Below are 17,593 nucleotides of genomic sequence, written 5' to 3'. Positions count from 1 at the left end.
ACAGAAGTTGGTCCAATAGAAGATATTATCTCACCCACCTTGCCTATACCCTGGGACTTACACAGCTACAACTACACTGCATATAACATACATGTTGACTGTTGCAAGGTGACACCACCTTTATTTTGAATGACAGAACTCAAATGGAAGAGGTCTCTAGGCAGCCACACTAATTGCTAGTTGCTACCTAGAACAAGTTTTTGCTACCTACCGTTCATGACTGTGTGTGAGATTTATCTGAATGTCAGGTATCACAGCTACAAGCAAATTAGAGAAGTATTTTTTTATAAAAATTTGTATAAATATGATTATGTAGTGAATGTCACCAGAAAGAGAGAAATGAGAACATGCATCATATGTCAAAGTCACTCAAGAAACCTTTGCTCCTCACTGTTACTATCAAGTAAGGTAGTGTAATTATGTATTTTGCCCAGACAGACAGACAATGTATCATAGCATCAGGAACCCCAGAAAACAACTAAACTGAGTGTGACTGACAGATGATTTCAACCAGGTTGAACCAGGAAAATAATTTATGAACACCACACACACACACCCCTCCAAAAAAAAATTATATATAAACACCCAATGCAGATAAAAGCCAGACTTGCTTAGGAAGCAGCTTGTGATAGTCTTTGCCACACCACCAACTAAGTGTGGTTGTGGGTATTTGCTATAGACCAGGTACTGGCACCAGCAGAGATGACAGACACTTTGCAAAGACCAGAGTTTACTTTAACTCCATCAGCAGAGAGAGATAAAAGTACAACCAACACAAGAATACATGTTACTAAAATTAACAGATGGCCTAATCGGAAAAGTGACTAACATTTTACCAAAGATTTATACCACTAAAATGTTTCTTATATCTCACCTTACTTTACGGCAAGAGATTTCACTCCCTCCCTCAATTAAAGCCAGAATGTTTGGGGGGCAGGGAGGAAGGCAGAGAATAGAAATAAAAGTAACTTCTTATTAGGAATATGAAGTTTAAATCTGGGTTGGAATGTAAGTATTTACAATGCACCAAGCCCACTGTATCTTAGCAGCAATCAACCCCCCACATGAGTCCCTCTGCTGCACTTTTGAAATATCACAAGGGAAGGTAGGATTTTTAATGCTGCTCCTGCAGCAGCAAATAGTTCTAAGAGCTTCCTTAGTTTTACTCCCCATTCTTGCTGTCCTAGGAAGTAGCAAGGGCAGGAACAGAGACCTAGACAGCTTAAGAGGGTGGAAGAGAATGGGGGGGGGGGGGAATGAGGTCTAGTGGTAGCACCTAATAATTGTGAACTGGATTTGGCCCCATATTCTGATAAACAGTAGAGGAAGTCTACTTCTAGGGAAGGAAAGTGTGAGTGCTGGGGGAGGTGGTGTCATCTTGGAAGACACACACACACCCCTCAAACAACAGGGGTAGAATGAAACAGGTGAAAGGGGAGAGGCTGCGCATTCATCTGAGTTGCCTAAATAAGTGGCAAGTATCAGAGGGGTATCCGTGTTAGTCTGGATCTGTAATGCTCCAATACGTCTGTTAGTCTATAAGGTGCCACAGGACTCTTTGTCACTTTTTATTAAATAAGTGGGTATAACAGTATGAGCTAAGTATAGCAAGGTAGTGTGCAAGTTCAATTTTAAACCTAAAAATGCAAAGACATTCACGGGTAGAGATGATACCCCAATCTATAAGAACGTAAGAATGGCCATACTGGGTCAGACCAAAGGTCTGTCTAGTCCAGTATCCTGTCTTCTGACAGTGGCCAATGCCAGGTGCACAGAGGGAATGAAGAGAACAGGTAATCATTAAGTGATCCATCTCCCATCCCCAGCTTATGGCAAACAGAGGCTAGGGACACCATCTCTGCCCATCCTAGCTAATAGCCATTGATGGACCTATCCTCCATGAATGTATCTAGTTCTTTTTTAAATTCTGTTATAGTCTTGGCCTTCACAATATCCTCTGAAAAAGAGTTCCACAGGTTGACTGTGTGTCGTGTGAAAAAATACTTCCTTTTGTTTTAAGCCTGCTGCCTGTTAATTTCATTTAGTGACCCCCAATTCTTGTGTTATGAGGAGTAAATAACACTTCCTTATTTACTTTCTCCACACCAGTCATGATTTTATAGATCTCTATCTATCAATCATTCCCTAACTCTCTTCCTTGGTATTTCAATTGTCCCAAGGATGCTTTGTCAGAGAACTGATCACCACCACATTTTCAGCCTTAAATAAGCTTCCTGTTTTTCACTGACTGCTAGAAGCTGGGACTGGACAACAGGGGGTGGATCACTTGATAAATTGCCTTATTCTCTTCATTCCCTCTGAAGTACCTGGTATGGGCCACTGTCAGAAGACAGGATATCATGTTAGACAGACCCAATACGGCCATTCATATGCTCTTATATTGCTTTTTCGATAGACCCCATCACACATGTGATCACCTCAACAGGTGATCCTCCCTGTCTCCCCTCCTGCTCACCGGGGGGGGGCCCTCCACTCCAAGCAGCCCTAGTGATCCCAGCTTCTCCTGAGAGCTCCTCTGGCTTCCGTTACAGCCCTAACAGCAGCTCTTGCAAGACTGCCCCCAGCACTAGCAAGGACTAGCGCTGTCAGGGCCACAACGCATGCACAGCCTTTCGAGCCATCCTCGGCGGGAGGGCACTTGTGACAGGTTCTCTTTTTTCTACAGCTTCCTCATTTTTTCCCCCATTGACATTACTTCTTAAATCAAGTGCAAAATAACTACTTAAAAATCACCTAGTATTCTAAAATACTTTAATACAAGATGATGTAATCTTAAGAGACAAAATTAAAGTGATTCGATAACCATCTGTTTTGTGCAAAATTTTGAATGCCAAGAGGTTTGCTTAGAAATGAGTGTATACAGGTAGCAATTTGTTTGTAGGAGAAAGCTAAGATGTTCCCCACTCACAATCTTTGCTCCCTGGCTGTTAAGTGTTCAATCATTTCCCAAACAGGGGATGAACTCCCTTTCTCTATATTTTGCTCTTTTATTTGCTGAGTATGTTCCATTATTTACCTTACTCCATAATTGAAACCTCTGTGTGACTTCCTCCACTTCTAGGAGTTTCACAAACAATTTACTAAGACAAGGTATATGACCTGTTTATTAAAACTGTATGAAAAAACAAAAACAAAACAAAAACCACACCCACAGACCTCAACCAGAAAGTGACAAAACACCACAACACCCCTTCCCCCCCCTCCAAAAAAAAAACACACCAATACCACATGGACAAAAAAAAAAAAGAGAAAAATCTGAAATACCTCTCCCTGCCTCCACCCCAAAGACAGAAGTGGTAAACATTCCCACCTTCCAGCCCACAACCTTCCCATAACATTTTTTCCTCAGAACTAGCCTGAAATCACATGAAGTCCCAACTGAATATCAAAAATGGGCCCATGCACCCAAGATAAGATAGGACAAACTACAACACTCAGCAAGCCTACAAATTGCTATAGGGAGACTGGCCAATTATTTCCCTCCCAAACCAGTTCCACCCTCAGAAGAGTACTGAACTGGCAGTAGGGTTCATCTTTCCAGTAATTCACCTGGAACTAGGAAATGAAAAAAAAAAAAACCCACAGGACAATATTTGCATCTATTACTTGAGTTGGACCAACCTTGCTGCTTTCAATTAAATCCCTGCTCCAATGAGAGGCTTCTAGCTGTAATTAAGAAATGACAGGAGCTGCGGAGGCATAAGGCCCGCAGCTCTAGGGACTAGGGAGGTGAGCCACGGCGGAAATGCCCAGAGGCATGGCCCTATGATGTCAGCCTCCCCCCTGCCCCCGCCGGGCACGGCACGGGGAATGGGTCGATTCCTGGAGAAGAAGTGTCCGGTTCCCACAGAGCTGAGGGTTTCAGCGGGCCAGTGACAGGGCGGTCATATGCGTGAGGCAACGGCCCTAGGAGCTGGGGGGCAGCGGCAGAGGGTCCCTGGGGGCCGGGGCCTTGACCTCCCACCCCTGGTCGGGGGGCGGAGGCCCTGGGAAACGCCTGTGCCCCCGATCCAGAGTCCACGGCCAGGGGGGTGGCTCTGAAGGCGGCGCCACTGCCCGTCCGAGCCCCGCGTGCCGGCGCCCCCCGGCAGGGCCTCCCCGTCTCACTCACCGTGTGGCGCTGGGGCTCCGCTCCGAGCGGCCCCGCCGATCCCAGCTTCGCCCGAGAGCCCCTCCAGCTTCCGCTACGGCCCTCCCAGGAGCTCTCGCGAGACTGCCCCCAGCACCGGCAGGGCCTAGCGCTGTCAGGACCACGACGCATGCGCAATCTTGCTCGCCACCCGCGGCGGGAGGGCATTTGTCCACAAGCCCGCATGCGCGCTGCTTTGCTGGTCTAGCCCTAACAGCCTTGAGGTGGGTGGTACAAGCGCTGTACAGGTCAGTGCGCAAGCGCAACATCTGCTGCGTTCCTGACGCTGCTGATATCAGTACGCCTGCGCAGGACCTTGCCCGTGCCAGTGCAGTAGGCTATAGGGTTCCCAGTGAGGCAGGGCTTTATTGTACTGGACATGGTACAGACACAGCTGGTCCCTACCCTGAGGAGCTGACAGGCTCAAGACAAGTGGCTCACGAAGGGTGGGGAGAGGGATACAGTCAGACAGGTTTAATAGATATATGGATTTGCATTTTTATTATAGATGAAATGCCAGTTCTCCTCATCTGACCCTCATCTCAGCCATCATCCACTGATAGATTTCTCACAGGCATCACAGCAGAAATGGGTTGTGAGGAGAGATTTGAAGGAGGGGAGAAAAAGCAGGGGCCCTACAGCAGGCAACACTTTCCAGGCAGAAGGGGCAGCGTGGAAGAAGCTGACAAACAGGTGAATAAAGCTGGTGTCCTTGGCAGAAGTGTGAGGAGGATACAAGTTGGGAAGAGGCAAGCTGGCAGGTAGAGGGGGTCAGAGCTGTAAAAGGCCTTGTCATCAGACAAGGAGCCTGAATTTTATTTGGTGAAGCAGAAGAAACCAGGGGTGTGATTCAGAGACTGGTGTGGTCAAGTCACTTCACCCTTAGTGTCCCCATCTGTAAAGGGGATTAATATTTATCCACACATCTTCCAGGAGTGTTCTGAAGATTTAATAGCTAATGTCTGTACAATGTTTTGAACAATTAATGTTTATTATAAAACACCACAAAAATGCTAAGTACCCTGAATAATAAGGCTCTAGCTGTTTCAAATGGGGCATACAGCATTAGTGGGGACTTTGCAAATGTTGGCCTTAATCTCTCTGTGCCTCAGTTCCATATCTATAAAAAGGGGGTAATGTTTCTCTCACGGTGGAGTTGTGGAGATAAATTCATTACAATTGGTGAAGCATTTAGAAACTATAGAAAAACCAATGAGAACATTAATAATATATTCACAGCAGAGGTGAGATGGTGTGCAGTAAATAAGATATGGGCAACACATTGATTTATGAGGACAAAAATAAACATTTTCAGTGAGTACCATCCATCTTGTGCACTTAGTGAAGCAGGGGTCTCATGGGAAAATAGAATGTGATCATGTCATTAAAGAGTGCTTCATGATGCATATGCACAAGAGGGCAGAATTCTTTTTCTGTTTTTTTTAATTTTATTTGTAATGTAGTTTTAAAAAATGTAATTACAGTATACCCTGAATCAGTTACCTAGGTAAAAGCCTGGCTTGGATTCCTTGACAAAGCCAACCCTTTTTAGAAGAGTTCATTTTTCTCTTGCTGTCAAATGAGAAGGCTCCTTTTTAAAAACAAGCTTTTCTACAGCTGTACTCATACTCCCATGGCCCTGGTGCATGGAGGCAGCCTTCAAGTCCTTATCAATCAGTTTTTGGAGGTAGTTATTAACTAGAGACCAAATAGAGAGGACTTTTTTTCAGGATTCTAGGTCTGTGAATGTGGGTTCCAGGTGTGGCATACATGGTATTAACTAGAGATGAGTCCATGCTGCAGCATTCAGACCTAGGTTTACCCAAATTTCAGGGTGCCCTGGGTGCAAGTTTTTCATTCAAGTCCCTCCCTAGTTTTGGAATAGATATTGAATGTTTTAATTTGTATTTTTAATAATTTTTAATAATTATGTATCACAGAAAGTCACATACTCTGAGTTTACAATGAGGCTGGACAGCACTGGCCTTTTTTACACCCATAGGTCTGCTGGTCTCCCTGTGAATATACTGGAAAGATTACAGATCCATACATGAAAGATTAGGCTAGCATACCAAAATATGCATCATAAAATGGATCATGGATGTTTTCCTCCTCAGTTGTGCTTCTGCAAAGATCCAGTCTGCTAATGTGTCAATTCTAAATGTTTGAGCAGTTGGAGACAAATTCTGCGATTATTTGGAGATGAAAGTTTGTGCCTTAAATCAATGGAAACACAACTTCTCCCTCAGAACAACACTATCCTTCCAGGGCTTTAATTTCCTCTTGGTCTAGGTTGGACTCACACCTTCCCCCTTCACACACAGTCTTTTAATTGTGAATGATTCAAACCCTGAACTGGAGAGGTGAGTGGAATTAATGTTATGGAGGTTGAAGGTATTCCAAATGTTGTTGTAATTATTATTCCACATTTTACATATGAAGCAGGCCTAGAGGTTAAGTGACTTATCCAAGATCATATAATGAATCAGTGCCACAATCAGAAATAGAATTCAAGAGCCCTAGTTCTCAGTCCCCAACATTAGGCACTAGAGCACACTATAAAGTCTCTGGTTTCATGTATGATCTCAAAGTGGCAATTTGGGAATCTTGTGAGAAGATGCCATATCAGTTATAGAAAAGGACAAAATATAGCAGGTATTAACTAGCTGGAAAAAGAGGTAGATATAGCCAACAGCTGTCAGTTGTAAAATGGTTGCTTTATGGCTGCAGCTGCTTGCCTTTGCTCCAAAAAGGCATGGGGGGGGGAAAATCTTATAAGAGGGCAAACCTGTAGTAAGAAGAGTTAGTAGGAAGTCAGAGGATTGTAAGGAAGGTGGTGTTGATAAAGGAATTGCTTTGGTATTTGTTTATCATATACTGATCAACTGAGTAGGTACTAACAGTATGCACACTAGTCAATGGATAGTGGTGTTTTTTGTTTTGGCTTTAGGTAGTGTAGTATTCTCTTGTAACTACAGTGGGGAAGAGTGTGCTGATAGAGTTAAAATGGAACTCCTGGCACAACCTTAATGAGTAAAAAGGAGAATCTGTGACTGTGTCTCTAGGATCAGTTTTCAGAATTTTATTATAGTTTATGAATTGCTTGAATATTCTATGGTAGTTTGTTGTGATAACGTGTAATCTCAATTAGTTATGACTATTTTAAGAACTGCCATCTGAGCAAAAATTGTCTAATGTCTGACATTTCCTTTGGATCCCTTTAAAAAATGTCCTAGAACAGTCGAGGGTATAAAATTAAATGTGTGATTCTTTGCTATGAATAGATTGGAAGAATGTTTGTTGAAAGGTGAAACATATTTTTGTATAAACAGTTATTTCAGTCTTAAAATTACTATTTGGAATGTTGACACAATGTTAGTGATTGTTACTGATGACATAAGGTATAATGGTAGCATAGGAGATATGTTGATACAGTGTTACTGTAGACACAAGTCATAAAGAAAGCATTAGTGTTCTTTTGACACAATGTGTTTGTCCTAAGTCTGTTAATATATAAGACCTATTGCTAGGGCCCTACCAAACTCACTGTTAATTTTTGTCAATTTCAAAGACATAGGGTTTTAAAAATTGTAAATTTCATTATTTCAGCTATTAAAATCTAAAATTTCAGGGTGTTGTAATTATAGGGATCCTGATCCAAAAAGGAGTGTGGGGGGTGTCTCAAGGTTATTGTGGGGGGGGGGGAATTGTGGTACTGCTACCTTTACTTCTGCGGTGCTGCAGGCGGCAGTGTTGTCTTTAGAGCTGGGCAGCTGGAGAGTGGTGGCTGCTGGCCGGGAGCCCAACTTTGAAGGTGGAGCTGCCACCAGTAGCAGCGCAGAAGTATGGTATGGTATTGCTGCCCTGACGTCTGTGCTGCTGCTTGTGGGGCACTGGCTTCAGAGCTGGGCACCTGGCCAACAGCCGCCACTCTCCAGCTGCCCAGCTCTGAAGGCAGCACAGAAGTAAGGTGGCAATACCACAATCCCCCTAAAATAACCTTGCGACCCCCCTGCAATTCCCCTTTGGGTCAGGATCCCCAATTTGAGAAACGCTGGTCTCCCCAGTGAAATCTGTATAGTATAGGGTAAAAGCACACAAGAGATCAGATTTCATGGGGGTAGGGGGGGCAGATTTCATGGTCCATGATGTTTTTTTTTATGGCCGTGAATTTGGTAGGACCCTATCTATTGCTTACTACTACACTACAGGATTTCAGAAGACACAATTGTAACCCAACCTAACACAGTGCGGCTTTGTCCCTCTGTAGGCCTAGACCACAGATTGTGGTTTTTGAGTCTGCTTCTGCCTTTGAAGTGGTCCTTTCTCTCCAGCAATAGAGGCTTATGCTTTTAGACCCAGAGCTGCCAGGTTCACTACTATATAATGTAATGATTCTGGATGTAGGGATGACTGGGATGCAACTTTTCCTAAACTACTAGAAGTTGGAACTCATGCTACATGTCATTCAAAGGTTAACTTTCTCTAGAGTTGCAGTAAATTCATGAATTTAGCCTAGGGCCTTTCTTAATATACCTGTTCCCTCAGTAAGTATTTCCATAGTGTACTACAGAAGATGTACAGTTCATGCTCCTGAGTTTTGCCATTATATCAGTGCTGCTGAGCATACTAAACATACTTCTTTGGAATGCTAATGTGACTGGCTAAAACTAACTAGCAAGATATTCTAGACCTGCTTTCTTTGTTTTGTTTGAAATTAGTGGGAAAATGGCCTGTTACTCCATCTTGCTGAGAGATGGTGACTCATTCAACTTCCAAGCCAGTGTTAGAAGCTAGCTCAAAAGTGGCATAGCTTGAACTGGAGCCCAGAGGCCTCGGCCTCAAATGAGGCAGCAGCTTGGAGTCTTTGTCTGCCACAGTGGTGGGGAAAGCATTGGAATGAAAGGGGAGGTGTAGTCAGAAATATAAATGTGCTTCTTAAAAACAAAACAAAATTATAACCCACATATTTGCTGTCTGTGTGTCTTTTACTCCTATCTGTTTAATCTAATGCCAAACATAGACTTTTAGACCTAAGGGATGGATATGTCTGTTCCATCTACTACCAAACATAGGCCTTTAGACCTAAGGAACTGATACATCTCTGAAAGAGGAAGCTAGAGTGTGTTCTACCTCATGTATTATCAGCAAAAAATTGACAAGGTTATGGTTGTAGAATCTTGCAGTGGTGATGTTGCAAGAAGCAACATCCCATTGGGGTTGTCAGATCAGCAAATGGAGTAGCAGGGCTGCAGCCAGAAAAATTCTAGTATGGCTTGTAAACTACACAAAACTGACCTGGAAAAGTCCTTGAAGGTTGAATGTGGAACCCTGATTCTTGCTGCTTGGTAAGATGGAAAAGGAGATCACTAGCACTGTCTGGAGCAAGATCAGCTGTCTGCAAACTGGCACTGTAAAATGAGAAGTAGTTAGGGAAAAACTTGCTCTGTCTGGATAGGGCATTGGACTTGGGAGTAAGAGAGCTGGAGTCTACTCTCATCTCTGCCAGTGACTTGCTTTGTGACCTTGGGCAAGTCACTTCACCACTCTGTACATCTGTTTCTCCTCCCATTCTTTCTCTTGTCTATTTAAATTGTAAGCTCTTGAAGGCAGGGACTATCTCATGTTTGTCTAGTTCGTGTGCAACTGCCAGTCTCCTCGCAAGTCAGAACCTGTCACCCACAGAAATTGTAGCCCAGGTGGCTTAATGGGTAAGTCTCCATAAAGCAGAGACTGTGGCCTTGAGTCAGCTAGAGTGGAGTCTATTAAAAGCACCCAGTGTGAACCTGGTGCTATACAAATGATAAAATACATGTAAATGCCACTTATCTGGCTCAGAAGATGCTTCCAGATTTCAAAACTAATTTTATTTTTTTAAACAACATTCTGATTTTGGGGAGAATATTTCCATATATCAGATCATCCCAATCATATACAGACTGTTTTTTGATAACCAGTATTTGCATGTAATAAACTCTCTGAAGAAACTGAAGAAGAAAGATGTATTTTTCCCAAGAAAATTATTCAGGCAAACTGCTGTGCAGAATGTAGAGAGTGGGTGTGGATAATCCTTCAACATACCCCAGATGATTTTTCTAGTAAGCTAAAAGTTTAATGCCATAACATTATTCTGGCAGCTATAGGAGAAGCTGGAACATGCCTTATACCTCTGTGTCTACAGGAGAAGAAGAAATAAACTGGGTGAGGCAAATATGGGAATGCTGGGAATGTAGGCACAGCAAATAGGGAATGCTGGGAATGAGATAGCCGAGATTCTTGTTGCAAGAACATCACCTTTTTTGCCTCTTCCCTCCCACTTCAATCCCTGAGCTAGCATCAGCATGAAAATCAAGCTCGTACAGCCTACATGTCCCAATCTGAAGCCCTTCTATTAATGGGTCATTTGGTCCTTAAATGAGAATCTACTTTTTAAAATTGGTCCAGAGCTGCAAGTCTCTCATCAGATATCCCTCATGCCATAGAAAATACTGCATATTTCCTGTACACTTTCAGCCTAGTTCCTAGAGTCACTAAGTACTCCTATCTCCCACTGAAATCTATGTAAATGGTATGTTCTCAGTGTCTCTCAGGATGAGGCCATATGCAAACTTGGGGATGCTGTTTTTATAATAGAACATGTGTTATGTAGCATCAATATAATGCCCTTCTGAAGCCCTGTGGACTTTAAAAAACAATAATTAACAAAAGGTCACTGTTGAGTAATTTAGGCCCCAAACTTAGTTTTTGTACAAAAAATATTTTACAAAACCTAATATTAATAAATATATTACCATGATTTTCTAAAAATTAAATTAAAACAGATTTTTGGGTCTGGATCTAAACATTCCCCTGCAGTATCTGCAGCCTAGGCATTGCAGGATTATGCTAATGCAAGCGAACCAGACAATGGAAACTGCGAGACAGAAAGAAGAAAGTGACTAGTCTGTTTCCACTGTCCATGCCGAGAAAAGCAGAGTAATAAACAAACAGCACAATTGATGACCTACAAATGAGATGTTTAAAATTCTTTCAGTTTTTAGTAATCTAAATTATTAGTAACACATATAAGGGCATTTGGCTTTGTGTGTGTGTGTGTGTGTGTGTGTGTGTGTGTTTGAGATTTAACCTGATATTGTCTCTGCAAGTATTATAATCCTTATTCTACAAATGAGAAATTGAAGCAAAGAAAGGTTAAGGGACTTGCCCAATGTTTTACTCTAAGTCAGTGTCCAAACTGGCAATAGAATCAGGGCTGCCCGGAAGTGGGGGGGCAAGTGGGGCAATTTGCCCGGGGCCCCCACAATAATATAGTATTCTATAGTATTGCAACTTTTTTTTATGGAAGGGGCCCCCGAAATTGCTTTGCCCCAGGCCCCCTGAATCCTCTGGGCAGCCCTGAATAGAATCCAAAATTCCTAACTTCTAGTTCATTGTTCTAACCATTAGACTACTCTCTCCCTTAAGAAATCTTCATGACATAGTGCCATAACTTACTTTATGTATGTATTTCAACAGTTTTATAAACTAAGTCATTACCACAGTCTGTTTTTTTTAATGGGTCCATCCAAGTGTAGTAAACAAATGTTGGTGCTTGTGAACCAGACAGAGCAGACAATCTGCCAAGATTATGCTCCTCAAATTTAACAGTTACAGATTTCAGGAGTGCTTGTAAAGCAGCTTAAACATCACCTGCAATAAACAGGGATTGTTCTGACTTTTACAGGCCAGAAAACAAAACTCAGTCAGGCCTCTAAATCAGAAAATAAATAAATTAAATAATAATTTAAAAAATCATGAGCCTTGCAATGAGCCGAGAGCTGGGAAGAATGTAATAAAGGCAGATTCTCTGTCTTACTATGCGTGTTTCTATGGTCACAAGGAGAAGAAAGGACATGATTGCTGTAAAAATTAGAACCCTGTGGCCAGTATTGCTATACCTAGGACCCAGAGTGTACAATAAGAGTTAGCCATTGCTGATGTTAGGAAATGAAACAATGAAAGAAGAGTTGGCTAGCCCCTAAATGATCTATTTATAACTCTGGAAGAACCTGTAAAAGGGAATTGGGTATAACTAGACTGTGCCATCTCCCTTTCTTTAGTACAAAAGGGCCTCTGCTTTCCTCCTTTTACCCAGTTTAATTATCTGTCACTTTCAGTACAGCTCAGAATAGTCAGTTCAATTTCCTTTCATGAGAAAAACAAAGTAGATCCTGTTTTTTAGTAAAGCCATAAAAAAGCAGAATACACATCTAATATGGAGCATGTAATCTGTATATATACCTTCTATATAAATATACATTAAGTTAAATATAATTGGGGGAAAAACACCCTATAATCAGTGTTGCCCAGATGAAATTAATATTCCAAGTGCTCCCCACAATCACCTTTAGATGGTATTAGTCAGCTCTGGTATATTTTTTTTTAAGTAACCCCTTTCCAATCACTTTTTCATTTAATTTCTCTCATCATCATACAAACTTCAAAATATTGTCATTTTCTAACATCTGACATAAAACATATAGAAAAAATTAGTCAGAGCAATTAATTATTGTTTTAAATGTAAGAATTCCCCTCTACCAGTTTTAAATTATTGTAAATTGTTTTACCTTATTGCTTATACATGCTACACAATCAAACATTTGATTAAAAACCTCTTCAATGCCTTGCTACAGAGCTCCAGGTACAGTAAAAGAGAAAAGGAAAGGACATTTTGCATACAGTACCTGCTTTAAAGTGCTCCCACTCAAATTCTCATTTCTGCACTACCAGCAGCAGCACATTCTGACTGGGGCTGACTGAAAGGCACATGCAGAGAGGTCAAATAGTTCCATTGGAACTGTCGCCTATCGCAAACCATTCAGAAGGCGGAAGCTTACCGCACATTGAGATGTAACTCTATCAGCACATATGTTATCATCCAAAGAGAAGATAGTATATCCCTACGCCAAAAGCACTAGGAGCATGAATACAATATTTTCAGACTGTGCATATTGGCTTGCATTAATGAAACAATTACCACTAATTCTTATTACATGCACATCTTCCCTACCACAATGGCACTGCAGGCCTGTATGAAGTAAGTCAGTAACAAAAATAAAAGAAAAAGCATTCTGTAAATAGTTTTAGCAACTAATTTGGAAAGTTATAGTAACTTGCTTAGCCATCCTGTTCTATACCCCTATATAAATATTGCAGTGGTCCAGAGCAATCATCCAAAACCACTATTATAAGCCATAAAATTTTAGGCCACTATTCTAGAATATTATAGTATTTTTACAAAATCAAGATAAAAATCAGGAAATATTTTTAAAGCTAAGCCACAAATAAATCAGTGTATCCCATTGCAGAACAGGTCTGTGTTCTGTGGGTTTTCAAGTACTCTAAACAATTGGCATGATTTTCTTTTAATCTCAGTTGATAATGATTCTTGATTAGGTATTTTCTATTCAGTTTTCCTTCTCTATCCCAACCCAGGAATAGGTAGGAATGAAGTGTCCTTTCTTTTAATTTCTTTCTTAATTCTTCAGAAATTACAAGAGGGTTAAATTCCTGTGGGTTCCTGCTCTTCAGAGCATCTTTATAGTAATAATATTGTATTTTCATAATGCCATTCATCTAAGAATCTCAAAATGCTTTACAAACATTCATTTCAGTCTCCAAACAACCCCAAGTGGTGGATATTATTAGACTTATTTATTTATGGGGAATATGAGGCACAGAACCGTTAACAGTCCAATCCATTAACCCCTCTGAGTGCAGAATTCCTATTGACATCAATAGAAATTCCATATATGGAGTGTTTGTGGGATAAGGCCTATTAGTGATTTGTCCAAGATCACACAGTGAATCGGTCTCTGAGCCAGGATTAGAACCCCAATGCCCTGACTCTGGTCCCCTGCTCAGTATCTACTTTCTACCTGACCTTTATTTAGAAAATATCTACAACTGAAATGTACTTAATTTATTAAAAAAAATCTAAAGAGGAACTAAAAAGATGTACATGTAGCATTAAGTACACCTCATGATCTTACACTGTTACAGCTCTTGTCCTCCTATACCCTCTTCACTTCCCTTTGCTTGTCATTCCCTGATGTTATGTATAATCTAGATTGTAAAATATTCAGAGATCTGTAATTTTATTTGCATCTAAAGCATCATGTTCATTTATGGTGCCATGTAAGTACAGTAGAATCCTGATTGTTTTCCTAACTGCTTGGACTCCACCAAATTGGTTTGGGTAACTAGGGTTTCAGAAAATTTGGAGTTTGTGAGCCTCACTCATCAGCCTTCCAATTTACAGCCAGGTACCTAAACTCAAGTGTGCTGAAGTTAAACTTCTATGGAACTCTTAAGATCTGCAGGTATTTAACTCCAACACTATAGAAGTTAGGTGTTCTGCAGAACTGAATCTTGGCCGCTTATAATTTACCATATTCCTGTCTCAAACTCCTTGCTTAATGGCCAACACATGTAGTTCAGAAAGAAGGCTTCAATTATTAAGGTTCAGTAAATCAGGATTCTACTGTAATAAATACTATCAATCATCACATCAACCTGGCAAATGAAATATAATGTGGATAAATGTAAAGTAATGCACATTGGAAAAAATAACCCCAACTATACATACAACATGATGGGGTCTAATTTAGCTACAACGAGTCAGGAAAAAGATCTTGGCGTCATCGTGGATAGTTCTCTGAAGATGTCCACACAGTGTGCAGAGGCGGTCAAAAAAGCAAACAGGATGTTAGGAATCATTAAAAAGGGGATAGAGAATAAGACTGAGAATATATTATTGCCCTTATATAAATCCATGGTACGCCCATATCTCGAATACTGTGTACAGATGTGGTCTCCTCACCTCAAAAAAGATATTCTAGCACTAGAAAAGGTTCAGAAAAGGGCAACTAAAATGATTAGGGGTTTAGAGAGGGTCCTATATGAGGAAAGATTAAAGAGGCTAGGACTCTTCAGCTTGGAAAAGAGAAGACTAAGGGGGGACATGATAGAGGTATATAAAATCATGAGTGATGTTGAGAAAGTGGATAAGGAAAAGTTATTTACTTATTCCCATAATACAAGAACTAGGGGTCACCAAATGAAATTAATAGGCAGCAGGTTTAAAACAAATAAAAGGAAGTTCTTCTTCACGCAGTGCACAGTCAACTTGTGGAACTCCTTACCTGAGGAGGTTGTGAAGGCTAGGACTATAACGATGTTTAAAAGGGGTCTGGATAAATTAATGGTGGCTAAGTCCATAAATGGCTATTAGCCAGGATGGGTAAGAATGGTGTCCCTAGCCTCTGTTCGTCAGAGGATGGAGATGGATGGCAGGAGAGAGATCACTTGATCATTGCCTGTTAGGTTCACTCCCTCTGGGGCACCTGGCATTGGCCACTGTCGGTAGACAGATACTGGGCTAGATGGACCTTTGGTCTGACCCAGTACGGCCTTTCTTATGTTCTTATGGCTTTGGTATTTGCAGGATTGTCCCAATTTTTATTTTCAGACTTGAGAACATACCCATTAGCCTTTCAAAAACATTAAGTGGAATCAAATGAGGGGATAATGGAGGCTGAGGACATTTAAAATGAGAGAGAGAGAGAGAGAGAGAGTGTGTTTGTTTTAAAAACAGCCAACCCATCACAAATTCAAAATTATGTGTAAAGCTTTCTGTAGCTAAATAAAATATACTGTCTCTCTCCCTGCCCCTCACTTCCTCCATTTCCTTTTAAAAATCCTAATTCTTTAGGTTTCCATTTAGATAGGCTTGATTTCCCTTGTTTTTAAACCTGCAGTGCTTTCTCGTTTCTTCTCTGTGCCCCACTCTCTCCCTTTATTCTTTCGCCTCTAGATTCATCTCCCTTTGCAGTCTTCTTAGCAGGGACCTCCTTTGCTCTCTAAACTCGGCAATGAGGATGTTGCAGAGGCACATCTGTAGGTGTCACCCTCCACATGCAACTATTTGATGACCCTGTGAGAATGACCCACAAAGTGGTGCTTGCTACTTTAATTTGCTACGGGTTGACAATATGCTCAGCGCTGTGCAAGGCGCAGGAAACGCTCCCCGCTATGAGGAACCCGTTTGTGGGGTGTTCACTCCCCAGGGAATATTGTCCTGGCTCTGTCACTGTGTTGTGGCATTATAGTGCCTCCTGCACATTGGCGGCAGCAGCAGTGCTGCCCCTTGCAATGAGCTCAGCAGGTGGCAGCCTTTAGAGGTCGGGGCTCTGCCCTGCAGTTCTCCAGAGCACGCACAAACCCCTTCGCGATGCTCAACGAGCTGCTCCAGTTGCAACCCACGGGCAGCAGCCCAAAGCTTTACAAGCACGAGACAGCTTCAGCACAGACCAGCTTGAGGAAAGGGCGGATGCACATCGTCTTGCTACATCCGCATCGGACCTATCACAGTGCGGCATACCGCAGCCTGGGCGGGATCTGACCAACCAGACGACGGCGTCTTTAGCCGTGCCTGAAGTCGCGCGCCTGGTGCCTGGGGGAAAAAAAGGTGTATTTGCCAGTAACAAAAATGGCGGTTCTAGCGCTGTTGGAGTAGGTGGTGTGAGGCGCTGGCGGGGCGCCCTGGGGAGCTGCTCAGCGCGCCCGAGGGGGGACAAGGAAGAGTTCAGGGAAGGCTGGTAAGTACCGTGCAGGCAGCGGAATGACCAGCTGAGCAGTGTCCTAGCCAGGGAGCAGCTGCAGAGGAGATTCCCCTTCCCTCCCCACTGGCCTCCCTGGGAGCTGGGGCTGCCGGGTGCGGGGAGCTGCTCTCCCCAGGGGGCGCGGGGACTAGTTCCAGTTTGGTTGTGTTCACTTCTCTCTACCTTACTGGGCTCCCTGTGACCTAGGGGACTGGAGAAGGGGTGGCCAGGTTGGCAGCTGCCTGGGTGTCAGATTGTGGGGATTAGCCACAGTTTGTCTGTATTCCCCTCCCCCATCTTTATCCCCCAGCCCCGAGACCTGGAGGTTTTATCTATAGAGCTGTCTCTCCTCATTGAGGTCTTAGAGGGGTGGTTTGCGGGGCTGGCAGTGTGCAGCATCACCACCATATTTCACTCTGTTATTGCAGGTTTCCTACTATTTGGTATTTTTCTTAAGTCCTCAGCTTCTGGAGTCATGTGATTACATCAAGTCTTGCTTTAATGCAGTCATTATCAAACTTTTGCACTGGTGACCCCTTTCACACAGCAAGCCTCTGAGTGCGACCCCCCCCCATATAAATTAAAAACACTTTTGTTGTATATTTAACACCATTATAAATGCTGGAGGCAAAGCAGAGTTTGGAGTGGAGGCTGACAGCTCATGACCCCCCATGTAATAACCTTGCGACCCCCTGAGGAGTCCCGACCCCCAGTTTGAGAACCCCTGCTTTAGTTCAGAGTAAATTTTTTTGCTGGTATGATTGAAAAATGTTACCCAAGTATACAATAAAGGTTCAAAAAC

General features: G+C 42.3%; 2 protein-coding genes across 7 annotated transcripts in view; one reads left to right on the top strand and one right to left on the bottom strand.

The window, feature by feature from the left end:
• GRB2 (growth factor receptor bound protein 2) overlaps positions 1 to 4,294 on the bottom strand; it is a 65,864-nt gene extending 61,570 nt beyond the window's left edge. For both annotated transcript variants that reach the window (XM_039500994.1, XM_039500995.1), the window contains exon 1: positions 4,133 to 4,294. The gene's annotated coding sequence lies outside the window, so the exon portion shown is untranslated. The remainder of the gene's footprint in view (positions 1 to 4,132) is intronic.
• A 255-nt stretch (positions 4,295 to 4,549) lies between these two features.
• Positions 4,550 to 17,593, top strand: part of TMEM94 (transmembrane protein 94) — a 99,887-nt gene continuing 86,843 nt past the window's right edge. For 2 of the 5 annotated variants that reach the window (XM_039500977.1, XM_039500979.1), the window contains exon 1: positions 4,768 to 4,843. Coding sequence is in view for 1 of the 5 variants with exons in the window: in XM_039500975.1 (XP_039356909.1) it covers positions 4,739 to 4,843 (105 nt within the window). In the remaining 4 variants the exon portion in view is untranslated. Of the gene's footprint in view, positions 4,844 to 16,459; positions 16,789 to 17,593 lie in introns of those variants that run through there. The other 3 variants (XM_039500975.1, XM_039500978.1, XM_039500976.1) reach the window with 3 other exon arrangements.

This window comes from Mauremys reevesii, linkage group 15 (genome assembly GCF_016161935.1).
Source record: "Mauremys reevesii isolate NIE-2019 linkage group 15, ASM1616193v1, whole genome shotgun sequence".
Lineage (NCBI taxonomy): Eukaryota > Metazoa > Chordata > Testudines > Geoemydidae > Mauremys > Mauremys reevesii.
This window is presented reverse-complemented; position numbering and strand designations above follow the sequence as displayed.